This window comes from Odontomachus brunneus, unplaced genomic scaffold (assembly GCF_010583005.1).
Source record: "Odontomachus brunneus isolate Ranch 3 - 2012 unplaced genomic scaffold, Obru_v1 Obru_scaffold_188, whole genome shotgun sequence".
NCBI classification, from domain to species: Eukaryota; Metazoa; Arthropoda; class Insecta; order Hymenoptera; family Formicidae; genus Odontomachus; species Odontomachus brunneus.
Window position 1 is genome coordinate 82,699 of NW_022639638.1, and position 23,825 is coordinate 106,523.

Consider the following 23,825-nt stretch of genomic DNA (forward strand, 5'->3'; position numbering starts at 1 on the left):
TCAAATTACAATAACTTATTGTAAATTAACTTGGAATGCGAAAAAATAGGTTAAGAAGATGAATTGTGTGTCACGTTAATTTACGACAAATTATTAATTGTTCATTTTCTCGCTTCTGAAAGAAGTATCATTAAAAAGAGATAGACAATGCGAAGGGCTAAGAGCCTTAATGCATATCCTATAAGCTTGGTTCATTTATGTGCATTATCGAAATTAAAGTAATTTAATAAAATTATTAGTTGGTATACATATCAGATAATATGTGTGAACAAGCATGATATGTATTATGCATGTTATTCCGAAAGAGTGATTCTAATATCGGAAGGAATATAGAATCAAATTTCTGGATTCCTTTCTAGATACCATATACAATCTTTGAGATAATATACTGTATATATTTTATGAAATAATCCAATATTTTCTGTCACAGACACGAGGAGCCTTATAATGTCATCATTCAAGACAAGATGACGCCGAGCAAACAGATACATCTACAAATACCTGAAAAATCTTTCACCACGGTGCAATATCGCGCAACATAATAATGTAGAAGCTTGATTGTTAAAATCCTAGAAACGAAACATGTATTTACAAATGCTCGCCGTACTCGTTAAAAGAGGAATCGAGGCTATGTAAAAACGTTAATATTATCATATAAACTTTTTTTTGAGAGGAACCAAGATGGATCGTATGGATTATACGGAATGTGTCGTTGTAAAAATTGATAATCACTTTTTTATATAATCACTATTATATTTATGTATGTTTAACATACTGTAAATATACCTTAAGTCACGGGTAGTATGATTTTGCAAATCGTCCTATCTTCTTTTTCTTGGGGTTCTCTCGTAAACACTTTGGTATATAAAGTGGCTTATGATCATCAAATCTACGTCTGTACAGATTAATTCCGCGTTCAAATGGTTCTCGTTTCTTATCCATCGGACGAGTCTTATGGTCAATTAGATAGATCTTTTGCCAGTGATATATATATGGTAAGCGTCTAAAAAAGATGTATCGCGGGTTAGCATATAAAGTATTTTCTTTACCATGAATCGGTTTACTATTTAAATGAAAGATTTCCAATAAAGATATAATTATTAAAATGATAACGTTATTCTTTCATATGTACCTATGCCGCGGCCTGTTGCTTACGAGATGTTTGTAGTTGTTTTCGAGCCAATTCCTTCTTTCATCGTGTTCTATATCGGCTATTACTTTCACGGATTTTCCCAAATACGGTTTCATATCCACCCCTATCCTCTCTTCAGGCACATTCACGTAAAACCGGATCAAGTTCTTGAGAACCTCTTCATTTAAACCATGAATTTTTTCATCTTCTATCTTGTCAAATAACTTCATTGGTTCCGTAACCCAGCATATATTACGTTTTGGATTTGTATCTATGTGCTCAGAATACATTAATAAAGTATTAAGTTGGTAAGCAAAAAACGACCACCACTGTCCATCTGTTATAATTGTTTGAGTAGTCAGTGGATACGTTATTTCGTTGAATGTAGAGAAACCTGAAATTTTACGCATAATTATATATCTATAGTTCTAGAATTTAGTTAATTTAATACACAATCTTAATGTAAAAAATCTTGTAATAATTCCATAAAAATACCTTGATAACAAGCTTGTGTCAATAACCAACTATAGGATGCTAATATGGCTTGTACTATTTTCGCATCTAACGTATCGTCAAAACACGGTAATCTTTTGTGCAAATAGGCACAATTGTGATAAGATAACAACCCAAAATCATTTTCATCACCGGGCCAAAATCCAGGTATATTAGTCACATGTTTCCGCTTCAATAAGTAACCCATTGTTACAGGAAAATACTTGAACGTAGGCACATCCAAATCTGGATTTTCACACTCACTTAGAGAAATAATCTCTTTTAGAGGATGCTTATATCTCAAATGTACAACAGGCTGACCCAGATACTGAACAGGAAAATTTATCGGCTCGTCAATATAATTATCCGGTAGTTTTCTTTTTCTTCTATATTCTTTTAAATTCTCTGGAGGTTCTAAACCCATAAACCAAGATGCTTCCAATCTTGGCTCAATATCAACTTCAGCATTTAATAAATGTGAGTACTTAGAAGATAGATGAGTTAATATTGTTCTATTAATTCTCTCAATTATAGCTTTGGAAACAATACCTTCCATTTTTTCTTTACTTTTAAAATCCTCATCACTTAGTTCATGCCTCCTGCTGCAATATTATGAAAATTATTACATATAAATAATATAAAGACATAAAGTTAATATATATAATATCTGATTGAATATAACTTGAACATAAACAAATGATCACAAATTACTGGCAATCAATGATTTTATAATTTTTCATAATCTAATAATAGTTCTCACTTGAGCATGCCTGCTTTATTCTAGATATAACAAGATAAAATAATGTTTAATTAACAAAGCAATATAAATTTACTAACTGTCGGCTACAGTATTCAAAAGCTATATCATCTGCTATGTTGTTTTTAACTGCTTCCACAATACTATCCAATTGTTCGGTAGAGATCACATTGTTATAATAAGTTGGAAGACCAGGTTCTTTCATAACATGTGTTCTTGTAATATACTGTGTGTATTTCAACACACCATACGGTATCCTGCCTTCTTCTAAATACAACAGTTTCCAGCCATAATATTTTGGCATGTTGACTTTGAACAGTTTCTCTTCTACAGTTTCCAAATTCCTGATCTCTTCATACCAAGCTTCCTCTCGTCTTCTCTTTTTAGCTTTGAAACTCAAATCTTCAATAGGTAAATACAATGACTCTGTGTTGCATGTCATATCCTTGACTTCGCTGACAGTGGAAGTACTGTACTTCCATTGCTTACTATACTTTACTACCGTGTTGAACAATAGTTTTTGTCGAATTTGAACAAACATGCTTTCAAATAAAAACTATCGGCAGAACAGTGATTAACAGAACAATATCTCACAAGATTATGTCGTATGTAATTGTTCGGCTTAACAGCGCAAATTAGTTACTCTAATAACTTTTATCTAAAAAAAATAATAAGCATATATATTTGACATCAATTAACGTTAACATTTGAAACCAAACGATGTGATCAACTTACTTTAATTCGGTGATGATCAACTTACAGATAATATTATATTATGAAAACAGTTTTATTTCTCCATTGTCGCAGCACTCCTATATGAAAACATATAGAAGATTTGTTCTTTCCAGCTGAACTTCTTGCACTAGTTGAAAAAGTGTACACTGGCAAGTTCTTTCTTGCAGAAGTGACATAAGGGCAAAACTCTACTCGACGGATAGAGTAGCATTTAATTGACTAATAAGAGCAAAGAAAACTAGAATTTCTTTATCATGATTGGACAATTAAATGTACTCTACCTATCGAGTAGGTTTTGGAACGCAGCCCAAAGGTTACTGTTCTTTCCAACGGTGCAGCAGAACTTATAGCGAATTCGGTAGCTTGCACTTGTGCGCACTGAGTGCGCATTAAGGCTTGTTTACAATACATTCTTATATTTAAGATCGTGTCTTAAATACATATTTAAAAACATTTTAATTAATACAATGATTCGTACGGATGTTATACATATCATATGGTTAAAAATATTTGAGAATTTATTTGAGAATTATTTAAGACAATCTTTAAATATAATAACATACTATGAACAAGCCTTAGTGCGCACTCAGTGCACACTAGTGCAAGCAACCGAATTCGCTATTAGTTCATTGAACTGCTTATACTGAGTCTGGAGTTAGTGCAAGAAGTCCGGTGCAGCGCAAGGGTAAAAGTTACTGTACCAGTGCAAGTAGTTCAGATGAAAAGAATAGAAGTTTGTTCTTTTCAACTGAACTAGTGCTGTACTAGAAGGTTAGGCGACAGTTTCCCGAAAAGTGGAGGGGATAATGTTGGTACCAAAAAAAATCTCTACACGATATAATTTAAAGATCTGTTCTTTGTAACTGCACACTGCTAAACTAATGCAAAAGGTTAGAGTGAGAAAACATGTACTTGCCTCACTTCAATTTATTGCACCAATCCAGCAATGTTGTTATAAAGAAGAGATGTTTTAATTGTATTGTGTAGAGATTTTCCTTGATACCATCATTATCCCCTCCACTTTTCGGGAAACTGTCGCCTAACCTCAAATCACACTAGCGATTAGCGATTAATGGTGACGATTAAAGATTGGAACTTGACCAATTGGAACAAAGCAAGCCAAGGTTGAATGACCTGATTCGTCAAAATCTAATCTTCAATCGTCAATCGTCAATTGCTAGTGTGATTTGGCTTTTAATGGATGCATTTAGTACTACAACCGTTCACGGAGCGCTCAGTGAGCTCTTAAGGCTATTCTACAATAGCTAAGAATATGGCTGTAAGTCTGTAACGTGAGCTGTCAACGAATGAAAATAATTCATTTCGAATCTTACAGCTTTACAGCCATATTTTTACAGCTATTGTAGAATGACCTTTACATTTCATTGATCCATATTTTTAGATCTAAAGGAATAAGCCAATGGGAAACAAGACCTCACTGAGCGCTCAGTGAGCGGTTGTAGTACTGAATGCACCCAATGTAGAACGACCTTTTCGGAACACTGTTGGTAGTACTGACAGTTGGTAGTACTTGCAATAAATAACGAAACGCAGCCTTAAAAAACACCAGTGCAGTGCTGTGGGAGTTCGCGATATTTTCTAGATGATATGCGCATGCGTGAAATGACGTACAGCTCGATGTAAGCAGTTTCTAATGACGGCGTCAAGATGCCAAACATGGGAGCGTTCCAGCGTCGAGCGTTAAAGCGTTAGCCAATCAACGTATCAGGTTCCAGAAGTATAATTGTAGTTCTTGCGGAAAGTGGCACGTTGATTGGCTACCGCTTTAACGCTTGACGCTCGATGTTCCCATGAAAAAGTCCCCTTAGGCACGAGTAGAGGGTTCTTAGGGGACATGCACAAAATGCTCGGCCGCTGTGTGTTTGCCCGCGTGTGGTTAGGTTAGATAGGTAGTGAAATTATATAGGGTGCTTTCCAGTTGCGTACACTGTGTCACACAAAACCAGTTTATTGGTTGCATATTAACTTACAAGATATTTTAGATAATATGTGACCAATAAACTAGTTTTGTGTACGTGTGTGTCAAGATGTGTTAAGCAATTGGAAAGCACCCATAATAATAAATTAGTATAATTAATATAGTTATAATAATTAGTATAGCTATGTAAAATGTAATATTATAATATGTATATATAGTATATATTAATAAATAAAGTGTGATAAAAAATGCAATTTTAATATAAAGTGATATTGTGATAAAGAAAAGTGCAATTATAATATTAAGTTAATTAAAGAAAAAAGTGCCGTATTGAAGAAAGAAATAGAGAAATCAACACTAGCCTTCGTCATCAAGTGGCATCGAGGCAAAGAAGAGGAAATGTGCGAGAAGAAAATTCCAATATGCATGGTTAAATATGAATATTTTCAAAGATTGGTCGACTACAGAAATTACAAAATAAAAAATATATTTATTTTTACTTATGAACAGCATTCTATTTCTTCCCACAAACTTTCTTTTCTCCCTACAATCCCTTCATATTTTCTTTTAGGTGAGGGATTTTACGATACCTTAAAATAGATACGGCGCTGAAGTTACCACAGAGTTTGCTCAATGCGCGTGCGCGAAAATATATCGCGAACTCCTAACACTGCATCAGTGTACGTCTGCCGTTGTTGCCATTATTCGTTTGACAATTATAAATACTCATTATTTAGAAATTATTCATGTTTCTGTGAATTACAGCTACTGAAGAAAAAGTAAAACGTTATCGTATGTTACACAAATTTTCACGATGACGGAAAAAGTACGAAGATATGAGAAAATTGATTTTTTGGGCGAAGGACAGGTTAGAATCGATATTTGCTTTTGTAATTCTATATTTGTAATTTTTTGTACATTATAACTTATATGGTATTATTTTTCAATGTATTTTGTAATATATATGACGCAAAAATTAGTCATAAATTTATTTATCTATATATATATGTGCTACATGTTGTATGTTTCAGTTTGCTACAGTTTATAAGGCCAAAGATATTGAAACAAATAATATTGTAGCTGTGAAAAAGGTTGGTTGCTTTCTAGTAACACATTTATCACAAATAATGTACTCCCTATAATAAATTATATATCAATTTTTACAGATTAAAGTAGGAAGTCGCGCAGAAGCCAGAGATGGTATAAACAGGACTGCTTTACGCGAGATCAAACTGTTGCAAGAATTAAAGCATGACAATATCATTGGTCTATTGGGTAATTATTTTTAATATAGGCATTTTTAAAAGAGTAAACAATAATATTACATAAATATATCACAATTTTCATATAATTTATGTAATTGTTCAAATTTTAGATGTCTTTGGCTATAAATCAAATGTATCATTAGTGTTTGACTTCATGGATACTGATCTGGAAGTAATAATAAAGGATAGCAACATAGTTCTAACTCCGCCTAATATCAAGGCATATATGATCCAAACACTGCAAGGATTGGATTACCTTCACTTTAATTGGATACTCCATAGAGATTTAAAGCCAAACAATTTATTAGTGAATTCAGAAGGTGTTCTGAAGATTGGAGACTTTGGCTTAGCAAAATTCTTTGGCTCACCTAATCGAATAAATACTCATCAAGTAGTCACTAGATGGTATAGAGCACCTGAATTACTTTATGGAGCTAGACTTTATGGAACTGCTATTGATATGTGGGCTGCGGGTTGTATATTAGCTGAGCTTTTGCTGCGAGTACCATTTTTGCCTGGCGAATCCGATTTAGATCAGCTCACAAGGATATTTCAGGTTTTTACATCTCGTTATACACACACACATATATATATATATAAAATATTGTTTCACCATATATATTTCAAATTCTTTCTTTTGTCACACACAATCTAAAAGAAGCATTTGGTCTGTTCTTTTTAGCTGCACTACTAAACTGGTGCAATAAGTTAGAGTGAGAAAACATATATTTGTCTCACTTTAACTTATTGCACCAGTTCAGCATTGCAGCTGAAAAGAACAGACCAATTAACTAATTCTTCTGTAACCTTAAATGTTTTATTATTTTTAGACATTAGGTACTCCAACGGAAGAAACGTGGCCGGGTATGCTTGAATTACCGGATTTTATTCAATTCAAGCCCTTTCCCGGGACGCCGTTGAAGCACATATTTACCGCCGCCGGTGATGACCTTTTAGATTTAATCGCTAGCCTTTTAAACGTGAATCCACTAGAAAGATGTACATGCGATCAAGCGCTGCAGATGCCGTATTTCAGCAATAAGCCCGCTCCAACACCTGGGCCCAAGTTACCTCTGCCTACAGCTATTAAACGGCAACCGGAAGAAAGGCCCAGCCTGAAGAGGAAATTACTGGAATCGGCGGACGGTGCTTCGTTAGCCAAAAGATTGCAATTTTAACGATAATTGATATTAGAACAAATAAAATTGTTCTAATATCATCATAAAAAATTTCTGTAATAAATCAGTCAAGATATCCTGTTGTTTCATCGATCTGTAATCTACAATAAGTGGCAAGTTCAAAAAGATTACAGGAACAGATATCTGTAATCTGATACTGCATGTGCAAGTGTATCACATTGCAACGGACAATTTTGTACAATAAAAGTACATTACTTAAATTTTTATGATAATGATATATACTCGTGTGTCTATACACATACAAGAAGCATGTGTGATTGTACATTAAGGCAAATCTGATTCTAATAATCTGATATTGAAACAATATATTTAATAGAATTAATAGATTAATAGAAATATTAATGCGGTAGTTTTACATCTGAACGCATCGCGCAGGTGTTTTGTGACAATAATAATAATCTGTACGAGTGAATGTGAGGGAGAATGGGATGAGAATATACAATGGGTAGTAATAATGTTTGTTAAAAAAATACAACATTACGCTGTTATTTTTATTAAGGCTCCTGGGGAGTCGCATCATCCATCTCTTTTTAATGACGTCAGAAGCGAGAAAACGCATGCTAAAAATTCCTGCAAAATACGTCGAGATAAACAGATATATCCACAAAACGACATTTGCGATCGATTAAGTACATCTCTAAAATACTCCGTACACTTTCCTTTTGTTCTAAAAATCAATAGATAATCGGAAAATTAATATGACAAGATAATGAGGAAATTAGGTTAGAAAAGACGATTGCACGTCACATTTATTTTATAATTATCTGTTGATTGTTAGAACAAAAGGAAAGTGTACGGAGTATTTTAGAGATGTACTTAATCGATCGCAAATGTCGTTTTGTGGATATATCTGTTTATCTCGACGTATTTTGCAGGAATTTTTAGCATGCGTTTTCTCGCTTCTGACGTCATTAAAAAGAGAAGGATGATGCGACTCCCCAGGAGAGCCTTAATTCAAAAACGAGCTAAAAACGTCTGGTTATTTGAACGAAATGTAAACCGTGAGATATTCAAATAATAATATCTTTGAATAATAATAAAAATAAATGTCAACCAGCTAATCACAAATCACCAAAGCGCTGGTCTCGTTGAATGATTTTACTTTTCAACAAAATTGACTATCACTGCCGATTTTTTTTTTTTTTTTGAAAAGAAACAGAGAAATTGAAATATAAGTTACAAACATTCTTCGAAAACTTACGATTCACGGGAAATCGACGAATTTTCATCGACGGACACTTTGTTAAGCCCATGATTCTGCTGAAACATGCTTTGAAAATAATGCTCCTACTATATCGATTGATTGTACTGCGTCAAAAGTGTCTAACTACCGCCAACATATACGATATATTATACTGAATGTCTCACAACTAGTGATGCAGCTAAAAAGAGGATAATTTTTCATTGAAAGAAATAAGCAAAAGATGCATGATACAATTTTCGAATAATTCCTTCATAAAGAATCACTCCTTTCTCAGTTGAATCGTCAAAGTCACGAGACACTCTGCGTACTACATACTACATATGTGATTATATCCATACACATATAACTGTAAATAAATAAATACTGCTGTGCAACAAAAGTACAATTTAGTACAAGATCATTCTTAATTTATTATATTATTAATGCACATATCAACATGAGTCGGCCGTGCTCGGATTTGATGAACGGAAAAACTGCCACTGTCTCTCGATGTACAAAACGCAAAACGGATGCCTTAAGTTTAACGACAGGCCACGCGAAGAGCCCCAGGCGAAATTATATATCTTACATATCTTACGTACAAAGCGCAACTTAGTGTGAGAAGTGCATTTGAATACTGAAGCAATATTTGAGACGCTTATGTGCTATGTCATGTACTACACACATACATGCATATATATACAGGGAGTCCCATTTTAACTTTCACATCGAAATATCTCGAAATGTACAAAAAATACGGAAAAATGTTTTAAACAAAAGTTATATGGTTCGATAGAAGACATAAGAAGGTACTATTGGTTTGACCTTGGGTGATGCTACCAAGGTCAGATCGAGGTCAACTTTGCTTTTTTAAATAGAAACATATTTTTAGTACGGAATTTTATTCTACATAAAGAAACAAACAACTTTTGTTTGAAAAAATTTTTATAAGACCTAAAATATTTCTAATTTTCTAAGATATTTCCGTAAATATGTTCTTAAATATTTCTCCATCGTAAATATGTTCTCCATCGAACCATATAACTTTTGTTTGAAATATTTTTCCGTATTTTTTGTATATTTTGAGATATTTAGGTGTGAAAGTTAAAATGGGACACCTTGTATATGTATGTATGTATATGTGTATGTATATATATATATATATATATATATATATATATATATATATATATATCCCATGCAGCACAAAATCTTCTGGGGACGCCCCACAGATGTCCTGAAGATGTAGAAACATCCCCAGGACGTTTTCAAGACCTACTTTGGATGTCTCCTGGATATCTGTGCTGTTAGGGATGTGTATATGTGTATGTGTATATGTGCGCGCCTTGTTCTTCTTCCCGACCCGATTATTAAACAACTCAAAAACAAAGTCTCATAAAATAAACTGCACAACTTTATCATGAAGTGCGCTTGGAGATTATGGCCATCGGTTAATTTACATATAAATATACATCGACTCTCGCAAGATTATTTTAATATGTGACAAAGCACATTTTTTTCTTTTTTTTTTTACACGTTTCTCCTCTTATATACGATGCGCGCTGTTAGCTATATTACAGATATTACAAGTATATCTTCGTTTCTTTAGACCAATATCACGAATATCTTGAAAAATACGGATAAACGATTGCGAGAAAATTCCCTTAACGAAAACGGAGACTTAATCGACATTCGTAGAAGCAATCTTAAAAAGCATCGTACATTGTGTGTAAATTATAAGTTTATGTTAAAAAGTATTGTACTGTGGTCCCCTTCATTCGGATTGAACTATAAGTAATACTTATGCGACATTTTCCCCGTATGATCAACAGTAATTGCTTCTATAAGTGTACGTGTTAATATTAGCATTTAAACATCAAAATTCTCTCGGGAAAGTAATAGAAAAACACGATGGTCGATGCGGAAGCAAACGTGGTATGAGTGATCGGTTTCAGATGAAAGATGAAACACTCTCAACGTGTGACCATCAATGCACGATCGAGATGATTTTTCGAGATGATTTTTCGTGAGAAAATATTGCGATTTACACAGAAAAGTTATGAGAGAACATGAGTACATGGATTTTTTCCTATTATGGGAGAACATGAGTACATGGATTCTTTCCTGTTACGATGTGTTGCGCCCGCGGAGAAACTTATCTCGCAAATTAGACGTGATCGCAGAAGCAATTCAGCCAGCATGCCGAAACGTATCATCGATACATCGATGGAATTATCTCGTGTCTAAATGTTTCCATGGATAACTAAGAGTTATGATAGAGATTAAGTATGTTACTACTTGACATCGCGGTTATCTTTCTATATTGCTCTCTATCTCTACGTGTATTACAACATATATTATATAATTTTGCGATCATATTAGATTTCATTAACGCGTACATTGTACAAGGAACACCTTAAATTGTAATGTTGATTTATGTAAAATGCGCCTCTGCATGGCTCTATCGTGCGATACGTTAATCCTAATACATAATACCGATAAAAAAGTTAATTTAAAAAGACCACAAAAAAGACACAAAAAGGAGTCCCTGTATAAAAAAAAACAAAAAAGAATGTAAAACGTTATATTAATGAGGAAATACTGGAGATAGTGTATCAGAAAGAAACAATAGCTCTGAATACATATACATGTACATATAAGAAGAACTAAATTACTGAAAGAGTATTATTTATTTCAGGCGAGAGATATTCAAATAAGGCAAAGATATATAATTGATACTATTTAGCAATCACATATAATATAATGCGTATTTGTATTATATTTAACTGTTCGCATTATTGTCACATACTAGTATTCGATAAAGAACGCGTACAAGTGAGAACGTTTTGAATAAATGTTCACAAAAAGTGTACACAAACTGCTATGAGAAATACAGTTACGCAAAACTATATCGAAGGTATAAGTAAATTATCATTGTCGTTACGTGTTTTTCTTTTTCCTCGGAACTCCGTGTGTCCCAATCGACTGTTGTTTGATTCACGTAATCAGTAGAGCACATGCAGCGGACCGATACACTTCGCTTCCAAATTTGATTCAGCATTTGAATTGTAACATACACATATAACAGTTTATGCAACCAACAACATTTTATGACTATGTTATAATTCTTATCTGTCTTACGTTAAGTAAGCACACATCAATGTTAAAGTTACCAAGATCTTCAAATAATATCTGTATATTTCCCCTTTTTTTCACGCACGCAATAAACAGAGATATTATCAGATGACAGTAGTAAACAGTCCTTTAGCTTTTTTTTTAGCACAGAAAATTAAAATAAATCATTTAATATATTCGATATATATACATGTACAAGATATCAGTTGACGCCGGATCGTATCAATTTCACAGGCAAAATTGTCAGCCGTGATCGACAAACCATGTACATTAACCATTTCGCCATCAATTATAATTAAAGAACTACTTATTGTAGCGTAAAAGATATTACCAAGAGAGATAGATGTGCACATAAATCAACCTCAAAAAAGACGTAGGCTATATTCTTATGCGACCGTATAAACTTACTTTTCCCATGTATGAAGAAAAACACGTTTATACATGTGTCAATACAAAGAAGTTGACCATGACAACACGGCTGTAATATTGACGAAATATTTATACAATTCCAGCCTCCTCGTTTTTAGTTTATAAATATATGTCAAATTATATATATATTTTTTTCAGTCCGTTTATATGACTATCGATAAATATCTTATCTTCACCATGCAAAAGTCGTTCGATAATGCCTTATTACTTGGTTTGTAAGCTTCGTTTTCCGGAAATACATGAAATATTCACGAAAGCTTAAAGACAATCTATTTTTGCAACGAGTTATATGTAGATCATATGTAAAATTTGCCCAATTCATTTTACTACAATCTTACCAGGATTGGCAAGTAATACGTTATTTGTAACGCCGTTACCGTTACACATTTTTTTCAGTAACCATTTCGTTACGGTGTTATTCTTCCTTGTTAGTAGCGGTAATGATAACGCAATTACATTTTTGTATAACAGTTACGAATATAATTATCATTTTGCACATTTAAAATGTCTACATAAAACATCTATATAAGAGAGACGATGACAAATTGTAAAAACAAAAAAGTATTTAAAACTGAGGAAAATAACGGAAATTATAATGACACGTTACTTCTTGAATAACGGTAACGGAGTCATTCTTAAAAAGTAATTTTTCCAACCCTGAATTTCTTATCGATGAGCAACAGTAATTTCTTCAAGAATATAATATTGACGAGAAACTCATAACGTTACACATTATAAATGATAAAAACTGCAAAAACTTGTTCAAGAGAAATCATTGTGTATTGCAAACGTCTTTTTTCGATGAGTATATATTATGATACCAAAAAAAAGAGATTATTATTGTACGAATCACTGAATGTTTGAAATTAATAATTTAAAGTAATACGCTTTTATTCACATAGAAGACGAAGTGTACATCACATATAATCAACGTAAATCAATAACGTAAACCAATGAAATTTTACGGGAGCTCGTGACGCTCTTTGTGTGTGTGTGTGTGTGTGTGTGTGTGTGTGTGTGTGTGTGTGTGTGTGTGTGTGTGTGTGTGTGTGTGTGTGTGTGTGTGGGTGTGTGTGTACAGTTCGACGATTAGGCACAACGTTCAAAAGCAAAACGAAATCCTATGATTTTTCCGTTTTAAATGATAATTTGATTGTGGAACATTACTTTCCCCGCGCGCGCGTACAGACTATTTCTCCCTAAACTTCATTGTAATATTAAAAGTAGAAATACATACTCCATTGTTGCTACTGTTTTTTTTTCACTTTAATATATTATATGTATTCAGTAGTCAGTCCAAGGCAAACTTCATCCGCGATAGTGTAATACAATATAGCTACTATCTTCGTATTTGTTTAAATCGATCTATCTATATATTACTTTCTTTTAAAAAATGTATACTTAACATTTAATATAATATATATCTCTTTAAAATATTTACAATCAATGCGCGCTATGGTACAATATTTTAAATCGTTTGTATTTCATGTTTTATAAAGGCAATTATCAATGTAACTATTATTCTTACCGTAATAGTATATTGTGTAAACGTGTTTTTTTTTTGTTTTTACAATAATCATGTTCGCACTAGATTTAATATATAGTACAAGATAGGATATTACAAGATTTTTTGACACCTCTATGCGATACTTCTATATATACACAAGGAGTGCATTACAACGCGAATTATTTCTTCCACCGTTATTGCATAGCCATTATCCTCGTACTAACGTCTCCGGTAAAATGGATCAAAAATCATCCACAGAATCGCAAATACTAAATGCTGAGTATATATTTTTTCCAATCATATCCAAAAATTTTTAATGAGAGAAATGCTTTGCAAATTATGTGATATAACCGACAATTTTGCGTATTATATTCATAAATTAACATGTCATCGGTAATACGCGTAAGTAAGTAACCGTAATCTCTATTCGTTTATTAGATACTTGAGAACAAATTGCAGATAAAATCAGAAAATGTATATTTCGCTACATTTTCCCTTAATACTCGCTTTCAACGTTGCTCCATATGAATGAATATACGAAATAAAAAAATATACAGTTTTTTCTTTTTTTCTTGTTTTTGTTGAACAAAATATCAAACGTCGACAGTGTTATTGATATCCAAAATCATTTTCACGTATACAAAATTTTATTGTAACAATTAAAAACATAAATCTATATTGTAGCATAAGCTATTTTTCCATACGATACAGAATATATATTATTATTTACGTACATAATCATTGTGTGACCAAAATGTTAAAAATCAAATATACCTATTTCGTAGATTTATTCGACAAAAGTGCAAAACATAGCTGAGAAATAATTGAACACGTGAATACGTAACATTTAAGTTATAAATCGTAACGGATGCATAAATGCTCAACGGTGATGTACAGACGTAAATAGCATATGCTACCTCTATTGTAGTGTAACTCAATGTATCCCACTGGAATCCATTGCGTTAAAGATACACACGCATTAACAAAGTTATCTGCATTTATTTCAACATTTATCACTATCGTTGTTCATAGGCATACGTTGTAGATCACAATAGGGGTTCTAATTGTGTGAGTGAGTTTGTTCGAAAAATTTTGCGCTTACTTTACTTTATATAATTCAAAATACTTCTAACGTTTCTGAAGAACAAAAAGAAAAGGCAAATAAATTAAATGTAACGTAAAATCACAGATATCGACTCTTCCGCGAGATACCCTCGAATACTGCATACAATATCACTTGCGTCTCTCAATTACCACAAAAGTGATATATCGGGGGAACACGATTTCAATGGGATACACCGGAACCGGTAAATTCGACGCGTTAGATCTTGACATCCAACATCCGTAACTAAGTAAATCAAGAAGAACTCGCTAGTCACCTGCACTTTCAGTGTCCGCTGAGAAATCGGCTAAACGTTCCAACTATAAATTAATCGTGTCCAGTGTGTGCGAATTCCTAGATGCACTATTATCCTTTGGTGACGTAGTGGCGACATTCACCTGCTTCGTAACGTTGTTTGCGAACGGCATAGCGAACTTAAAATCAGCACCATTTGGCAATTTGCGCATAATCTTCCCGGACGTGATGAGCCTTCCGAAGCCCTCCTGGTGAGCGAAGGCGTAGCCAGAGCGTAGAGAACGCCGTGTACGTCTCGTAGACGGTGTACGCAATATATCCTGACTCTGGCGGGAGCGTAGCTGTGCCAACCTCTGCTTCAGTCTAACTCTGTCGGACAGTGTCGGCCTAACGTCCATGAAGAAGAATCTCCACGACAAGACCGGTATCACGAGAATTATGCAGGATATCACCGTTGTGAACCAAAAGGTTGCCTCCGACATAGCCTGTGATGACAAATTGATTTGAGTCCCGAGCATTATCGTTTTTAAGCACGAACGTTTTTCAAACTTTGGAAAAAGATACAGAATTGTGACAACGTACCATCGTGAGACTGCCAACGTAACTACCGCCTATGACGAAGTTGTAGAAATAATCTAAAATAAAATACCAGATGAGCGAGCCCCACACCATGATGTGATTAAAAACTGTCCAGTACGACGTGTCGAGGGCTATTTGAACGGTCACGACTATCACTAATATGGTAGCTACTACACTGCCGAACAGCATGTGATCAGAAAGTACAAAACCCTTTGGCGACACTCCGTCTCTGTATGTCCCTGTTAAAAAGTTCATAAAACTTAATTCACTGCGAATTAATGATGATATTCAATTGTTTTAATAAGTAAATGCGAAAATAATATTCGTGATAATGTTAGATACTTACCATAAGGTACTAAAAATAATACACAACTAGCGTAGAATCCATGTAGAGCACTCCAACAAAATTCTTTCTTATTGAAGAGCAAATTCTGCAGTCCCGGTGCATAAAGTTTCGGATACATTAAGCTGTTCTTATCGTTAACATCCTGATCGAAAATGCCAACTGCCAGGACCGGTAACGAGGTGTAAAACAAATTGTAGACGGATATATACATGGGGTCAAAGACAGTCTGCAAGAAAACACGTACAAATAATTATATCGTTGCCTTGATTATTCCTAATAAACATATTATTCTTGAAGATTGAATCAGTAAAAAAATTTTTATATGCATATTCAAAATCTCGACTTCGGAGCAAAAAAAGCTCTGACAAAGGAGTTTTAAGAATCATATTCGCCTTTGTGTCATCATTTATCCTATTCGTTATTTGTTGTCGCTTTTACTAGCTTTGCTGTAATCTTTGTAATATGGCCAGTGGCGTAATATATCTAGATACATTTATTAATTACATTAGATATATTTATCTAATTACAGTAAACATATATATTTAATTACAATATCTAGATATTTTTGTGTAACTTTATTTGTAACCAATTAGATTTTTCATTTCAGTAACTGTATCTGTAACAAATGTCATTTTACCTGTATCTAAAATGTTAAACTTAGATACAGATACAAGGTAAAATGAAATTAGTTACAAATATAGTTACTGAGATGAAAAATTTAACTAGTTACAGATAAAGATATACAAAAAGTATCTAGATATTGACTAGATAAATATATCTACTGTAATTAAATAAATGTATCTAGATACATTACAACACTGGATATAGCCTTTCGTATATTCTCACCTGTGCGCTGAATCCGCAAAAGAAGGCAAACCAGATGTGACAGAGGGTGAACGCGAAGTTTTTATAAAAAAAGTACCTAAGGAATTTACTCATTCTATAATATGACCATCTACCGTGAACCAGAAGTAACCTTTCCAAAAACCTAAATTGCCCTATCGAATAATCGGAAGCTAATACGGCCTGCAGTCCTTCCTGCCCGCTGATGCCAACGCCGATGTGAGCTGTTTTTATCATTGAGACGTCATTGGCGCCGTCGCCAATTGCCAGAGTCACTGCGGACTTATTCTTCTTAATCAATTCGACGACCATCGCCTTCTGTAGCGGCGTCACCCGACAGCATATTACGGCTTTACCTGGAAAATTCCAACTGTTAGTAACAATGTCTCTTAAACGTTAGCTAGTCGCCAACTTACATTGACTGGATACTTCGAGGAAAAGATGCTCGAGTTTCGGATGTAATGCATGAACCAAAGAGTGTCCATTGATAACCAATGCAAATCCTGTCGAATGTTCCATCTCGTGCTCGTCCTGTTCATCTCTGCTAGGATTATATTCTGTATCGCTACTGTGCAGAGAAAATATAGTTTTCGAGTAAAAACAGATTATTTCCCTTAAAATAAAAGACAATGGATCTGGTATTTGACTTGTGGAAAGTAGACTCAAGGATTTGTCTCTGCTCACGATGTACGCAATTAAAACAAAATTTGTAGGCAAGAGATAATAAATCTCGTGATTATATTAATAAAATGACATAAAACTTCGTGACTGGACTTATTGTCGTTAAAAAGAATGATGCACGTTAATTATAAATGAATACACAGTGCGTTATATTAATATCTACAGATACAAAAACGTGACATAAAAGCAACATACCAGTTGTGTTATTGTTATCGGACTAAGATTAATTATTAAGCATACAGAAAGAGAAGGAGTGAGTATCAAGCATCATGAGATAATTCTCAGTCTATCTATGACTATATAAATATCGCTAAGAATCGTAGAATATCCATAGTAATACCTCAGATGTAGCATGTGCAGTATCTGGAAAATACCTGAAGTGGTTTAAAGAGATCAAATCTAATCTACTACCATTCTAAAGTACAATCGCATTGCTGATTACAATTATCAATAATAAATGTAACAAGTCTCGAATATATATTTGAGTTACAAAAATACGAAATACAGTTTCGTAATGCTCTTTTAAATAGAAAAAAAGATACGATAAAATACTATATTTTATATGCATGCAACCGTAGCTTCGAAAGTAGATCTCTCGCGAGATATAGGTAGATAGATAGATAGATAAATAGAAGATAAAATACGTAAAATCAGTGCGCATACGATGAATTAAGCGCCGTACTAGCAAAGATATATAATCCGTCGTCGCATCCTCATATTGTGCGAAAGTAAATAATAAACTCAACTGATAATTTTATAAATATATATGTATATATATTCATACTTTCTAGACAAGTCATCATAGATTTGAACGAATGAGTTACGCGATTCGCTAGCTTGGATATGAAGCGCACACGACTCTTTTGCAGTTAAGTATGATAAATTCTTAGCCACGACTATAAGACATAGAAAGCATTATATGGAACATAGTGCCACATTCAGTATATATGAAAGAAAATTTTTTCTCTCTTTTTTTCTTTTCTCTTAATGAATGCGTTAATTGAAATCGGAAAACAGAAGAAATTGATAGATTTTACTCCGTCTCTTTCATGTGCCTGACCTTTCCTTGTCCCACCTGAATGTGACGATGGAGAGTGTCGGCCGGTTCTGTTGGGTCGAAGTTGTCTTAATGGTATCCAAATACCGCATTAACTGCGTCTCCACGCCATCGTAAGTGGTGGCGTCCACCACGAAGACGTCCGTGAGATCGTCCGTCAGCAATTGACACGAGTATCCAATATTGATGGCCGTTTCTGTGAAACATTGGAAAGTTTAAAGAGATCAAATCTAATCTACTACCATTCTAAAGTACAACCACATTACTAATTACAATTGTTAATAATAAATGTACCAAGTCTCGAATATATATTTGAGTTACAAAGATACGATAGTTTCGTAATGCTCTTTTAAATAGAAAAAAAGATACGATAAAATATTATATCATAAAATTACGACGTAAGAGAGAATCACTGTACAGAAACTGATTTTAAATATACATCAACGGTTCGCGTTAACTTCAAGCTTACCCTGCTTGTCGCCAGTTAACACCCAAAGTTTAATACCAGCGAGACCCAGATTGGCAATGGTCTGCGGTACACCGTCCTGCAACTTGTCTTCGATGGCAGTAGCACCCAATAACGACATATCTTTCTCGATTTCTTCGTAAATCGCGTCTAACTTATCATCTCTATTTTCTTGACTCAACGCTGCCTCCTGATGGCGTTGTTTCCAATTATTGAAAAAACTTTCGTCCAAGTCCCTCACAGAAAGGCACAATGTTCTTAAGCCTTCACCTGCGAACTTATTTAGGTGGTCCAGTGTCTTCGCCATTATCTCTTCGCTGTCCTTCTTCAATCGCTCGTAGATTACATTATCAGCGCCCTTACAGTATAGTCGCAGATGTCCGTCTTTTCTTAAGATCACGGACATTCTTTTCCGTACGTTATTGAAGTCCAGAATACAGAGCAATTCGTAAATCTCCTTCTTCCCCATTACCTCGATCGTTATACTGTTTGGCGATCTCTCCTTAAAGACAAAACCAAAATTCCTGGCGGCAGATACCAAGGCAGCTTCGTCTGGCGACTGTGCCTGGTATTCGATTCTACCGTTTTTCTCTTCCGGCATAACGGTGTGACAAAGTGCCAGTAGTCTGAAAAAACTGTGGACATCCTGATTCTCTCGCTTTACGGCCTCGAGTAACGCGGGATCGTAAAACTTGAAGTCTGGCTCGTAGTCCTTGTTAAACGAGAAATCCAGAGGTGGCATTGTCTGTAAACGTATAAATAATTTTTGTTTTCAGGAATTCTCTGCCTCGCCTAGCGCAACGTGGAGAGTTAATATGGAAAGAAGAAAATTAATCTTATTGACGAAGATCGAGAAAATCTGTTGTTAGGAAAAAAAAAGAAAAAAAAAACGCTAAACGGAAAGCCAGAAACCGTGACCAAAGGAATATATATACCTTGTCTCCGTAAAAATAGATTCAATGAAAGACATGAGATACATACTGTTAGTTGAATTATCGTTACCCTTAAACCACACACAAATTGCAAGAAAATAGTAAGAGAGAAATTAGCCTAGATGCGTTAGATAGGAAAAATAGAAGTGATACGAAGCATACGCATCTAGTTTTTAGCATAGTGTAAATTCCTAACGTGCATGAACATGAAATACAAGTACAGTTTCTAAGTCATCAATCCAACACACTCGATATAATTAAATAGATCGAGTGCAATAGATCGAGTGACAATAGAAATTTTTGAATTTACATAGAAGATGTGTATGTGTGTGTGTGTGTGTGTGTATACACACGAATGTGCAATAATAAACGGATAAAAGCGATACAGATATCGATAGATTCTGTTACAGATAAGCGAAGGGGATCAACTAATTTCGCTATTATACAAGTGAATACGGGTTCTGTGATCGTAACAAGACAAGTGCTAATTATCAACATGCGTACTGAAGGCTTGTGTGGAATCTTTGGGCTGCCGTTGATGCCAGGCTCCGGTGTTGTGTTGGACACTCTGTCTGCTTGTTCCAGAAGACGTACATTTGGACCACTTAGTGGTGTATAAACTGGACGTACGAATTCCTGTCCGCTTCTCCATCGCATTGTCGGCGTTCGAATAGCTCTGTCCGTCTACATGCAGCACACACATGCTAAGTGATGTATATGAAATCTTTTGCAAAGATACAACCACGATACGTGTGTCGGAATTATAATTTGCACGTAACTCAATCAACAAAATCATAAAGTGTACGAGAAAATCATAGTGTATTATAGAAAATAAATCACGGTGTATATCGGTGTATAACCTAAGGGCATTCTACAAATTATTATTTAAACAATGCACGAGGATACTCTCAACGTACAACTGTGTAAAAATGTATCAAATATGTTTTGTTGTCGCATAGCTAGAAAATTTCTACCAAAACTCCTCTTGCGTAATAATTATTTATCGAGTACAACATAAAAATTAAAACAAGATTATAATAAAAAAGTATGTAACATCACGCAAATTCATCGATATTATTAATATCAAATACATGTTCTTTATACTTGTGGTGTTGTATGTGATTCCCCTCTCTCTCTCTCTCTCTCTCTCTCTCTCTCTCTCTCTCTCTCTCTCTCTCTCTCTCTGACTCTCTCTCTCTGCACAATATACAATATTCTATACAATATAACAGAAATTTCTTAGCGGAAGCGTGTGACTAATACCGTTTTCACGCAGCGTCGTAAGCATAGCCATATAATGTGGGACAAACGTATTGCTCTCATATCTCGGACAATGTATAATTTCGTAAATAGATAATGTGAAGAAAAAGTGAATTTTGCAGCACGTACCCTGTCATCAGCATCGAGTTAAGGGATCTTCGTGAGAAAAACGGAACAAACGACTCACCTCGCTCAAATCGATGACTTCGCCGGTGACCTCGTCGATAACATCGCCATAACACTTGCCCGCCACAGAACACTTGTTAAAAGTCATTATATTCTGCGTCAGTGTCCCGGTCTTGTCCGAAAATATGTACTCTATTTGGCCCAGCTCCTCGTTTAACGTGGTAGTCCTAGCTTTAGCGTGCGTATTTGTGGGCGCGTAGTACATCTCCTCATCCCAATTTATCAAAAACGACTGAACGAATCGAATTACTTCGACACTCACGTACAAACTGATTGGCACCACTGTGTTCAGCACGATAGAGTACGAAAAGAACACGAGCAGGGCGATCACTGTTGCGCCGGAAATGGGCTCGCTCGGCACTAACGAGTCCCACGGTAAATACACTTGGAAATAACGGCCCAAGAGGCTCTCCCAAATACCACAGCCGATCATACAGAACAAACACAGGGAAAGTAAAAAAAACACTATTCCGATGATGAGGAGATTCAGCAGCCTATCTATAGAGGTCCTCTTAAATTTGGTCTTCCCTGAGTTTTGCATCAGTTTGGTATCCTTGCCCGCAAAGATCACCATGCCATAGCACCATTGCGTATTTCTGAGCACGCAACCCCGTAAAATAATCTTGTCGTTATCCAATGCATATCTGCAAAATGTTCGCGAGAGATGTTAGCGATCACGTTGACACGGCACGATAAACAATAAGTTAAGTAAACTCCCGATACTCCGCAAAACAAGAACCAGATATCTCCAGTTTTCGCAAGAATCGCAACCTTCTGTGAGACGTCTCACCGAAGATACACTCGGTTCTTGTTTCTGCTTCGTTTTTCGTGTCGAATCTTACTTTCGCCCTTTCCACGTGAGCGTTCCATCGAATTTGTTCAACAAATTATTAGGGGTTTCGCAAACGATCTCTCCATCGAACTGGCCGATCAGCTCGTGATTATCCATCATCTCGGCAGTTTCTGGCAGACACTGACGACACTTCAAATTCGTCTCTCTGTAACAGGTTTCGTAGATCATTATTATGACGATTTATCCTTATATACAAGATTCGTGCTTGCATATTATCTCATAACTTTATAGGCCATACCCGTCCAATTCTGCCGTTTCGATGTAACAGAGACCGTTTGGCTCGCTCGTCGTCAGGAGTAGAACATCCGCCGCGACGAACTGATCGTTCTCCATTCTGATTACGTCACCCACCTGGACCTGCGACCATTTCTCCTCACGAAGATTAGAACCCCGCAGTGTTCGGGATTTCCTATTGTTTACTTGAGAATCGCTGCTATGCCGTTGCTAAAAATTAAATTGTCGCGTCAGCTTTTGGAGTAAAGACAGCGCAATACTCTTATCACTTTATAAAAACGCCATTTTCTTTATATCCTTCAATTTTACAAGAGACATAAACGTACGTTCACGTACATTTCACAGCTCGATATTACATCAGCGTTGATAGAGAATTTTTTATCATATTTTTTGCGAAAAGTAAAAAGAGTTGAAAGCAAATTAGTGGTGAGATACTCACAAAGTCGTCATAGGCATCTTTGACGGCAGTGAGCGTGAGTACCCCTATAAGCGGTATTGCTGTGGTGATAGGGGTTAAGGAGGATATGGCGGGGATCATCTGAAGCACCAACAGGCATAGGAAGTAAAAGTTGGCGAGCCGCTGAAATTGCTCGAACAAATTTAACGGTAGGAACGTCAGAACCGAATACTTGGACGTCTTGATGTAATTATTCTGCAAAAGAACGAAAATGTTCTCAATTCGTCTTTTATAGCACACTTATACAATATTTACTTGAATCATTTTTTTTATATTTTTTTAATACGAACTCTCTCGAGGTAAATTAATAACGTAAGACAAAACTGTTCACTTACCGCATAATTAAATTGTGAGTTGTACTCCCGATTGTTGGCGCGAATCCGCCTCTCTGTTTCTGCAAAGATAATGCAATAAATAAAGTACTTATTGCGCGCGTCTGTACACTTACAAGACATAAAATAATATCATCAATGATTCTCATTAAATCGTATCTATGATACAGATATATCTCCGCTATCTATATCGTATTGAGAACAAAGAAATAGAAGAAGAAAGAGAAGAAAAAATATAGAAGAATATTTTGAAGAATATTTTGAAGAAAATGATTCAAATAAGACAATTTTTTCCGACACAAGGATTGTAAGGTAAAAGTACATAATGCCTGAATATGTATCAAACTCTGAATATTCTTATTGTTTTGATCTTTAATACAAATATTTAAACTTTCAACGAAAAATATATGTATATACATTTTAATATATAATATATATATATATATATATATATATATATATATATATA

At 34.8% G+C, this 23,825-nt stretch overlaps 4 protein-coding genes across 15 annotated transcripts in view; 2 read left to right on the forward strand and 2 right to left on the reverse strand.

Moving 5' to 3' along the window:
- LOC116851715 (lysosomal acid glucosylceramidase) overlaps window positions 1–1,109 on the forward strand; it is a 40,047-nt gene extending 38,938 nt beyond the window's left edge. For all 5 annotated transcript variants that reach the window (XM_032831411.1, XM_032831409.1, XM_032831410.1 and 2 more), the window contains exon 8: window positions 431–1,109. In XM_032831411.1, the coding sequence (XP_032687302.1) occupies window positions 431–542 (112 nt within the window). In that variant the 3' untranslated portion in view covers window positions 543–1,109. The remainder of the gene's footprint in view (window positions 1–430) is intronic.
- LOC116851714 (39S ribosomal protein S30, mitochondrial) lies at window positions 757–3,432 on the reverse strand. The gene is made up of 5 exons (XM_032831408.1): window positions 3,117–3,432; window positions 2,462–3,039; window positions 1,628–2,226; window positions 1,133–1,526; window positions 757–1,003 (listed from the first exon to the last, which is right to left on the reverse strand). The coding sequence occupies exons 2-5, from the start codon at window positions 2,920–2,922 to the stop codon at window positions 793–795; spliced, it is 1,665 nt and encodes a 554-aa protein (XP_032687299.1). The 5' UTR covers window positions 2,923–3,039; window positions 3,117–3,432; the 3' UTR covers window positions 757–792.
- A 2,284-nt stretch (window positions 3,433–5,716) lies between these two features.
- LOC116851740 (cyclin-dependent kinase 7) lies at window positions 5,717–7,994 on the forward strand. Its single transcript, XM_032831465.1, has 5 exons — window positions 5,717–5,923; window positions 6,087–6,146; window positions 6,222–6,330; window positions 6,431–6,876; window positions 7,151–7,994. The coding sequence occupies exons 1-5, from the start codon at window positions 5,870–5,872 to the stop codon at window positions 7,496–7,498; spliced, it is 1,017 nt and encodes a 338-aa protein (XP_032687356.1). The 5' UTR covers window positions 5,717–5,869; the 3' UTR covers window positions 7,499–7,994.
- Window positions 7,995–10,560: 2,566 nt separating this feature from the next.
- LOC116851741 (phospholipid-transporting ATPase ID) overlaps window positions 10,561–23,825 on the reverse strand; it is a 39,773-nt gene continuing 26,508 nt past the window's right edge. For 4 of the 8 annotated variants that reach the window (XM_032831473.1, XM_032831468.1, XM_032831471.1 and 1 more), the window contains 13 exons: window positions 23,360–23,418; window positions 23,007–23,219; window positions 22,572–22,777; window positions 22,323–22,478; window positions 21,482–22,124; window positions 20,539–20,718; window positions 19,106–19,847; window positions 18,640–18,832; window positions 17,315–17,466; window positions 16,902–17,254; window positions 16,056–16,281; window positions 15,713–15,948; window positions 10,561–15,615 (listed from right to left, as the gene is read on the reverse strand). In XM_032831473.1, the coding sequence (XP_032687364.1) occupies window positions 15,196–15,615; window positions 15,713–15,948; window positions 16,056–16,281; window positions 16,902–17,254; window positions 17,315–17,466; window positions 18,640–18,832; window positions 19,106–19,847; window positions 20,539–20,718; window positions 21,482–22,124; window positions 22,323–22,478; window positions 22,572–22,777; window positions 23,007–23,219; window positions 23,360–23,418 (3,779 nt within the window). In that variant the 3' untranslated portion in view covers window positions 10,561–15,195. The remainder of the gene's footprint in view (window positions 15,616–15,712; window positions 15,949–16,055; window positions 16,282–16,901; window positions 17,255–17,314; window positions 17,467–18,639; window positions 18,833–19,105; window positions 19,848–20,538; window positions 20,719–21,481; window positions 22,125–22,322; window positions 22,479–22,571; window positions 22,778–23,006; window positions 23,220–23,359; window positions 23,419–23,825) is intronic. The other 4 variants (XM_032831470.1, XM_032831469.1, XM_032831467.1 and 1 more) reach the window with 4 other exon arrangements.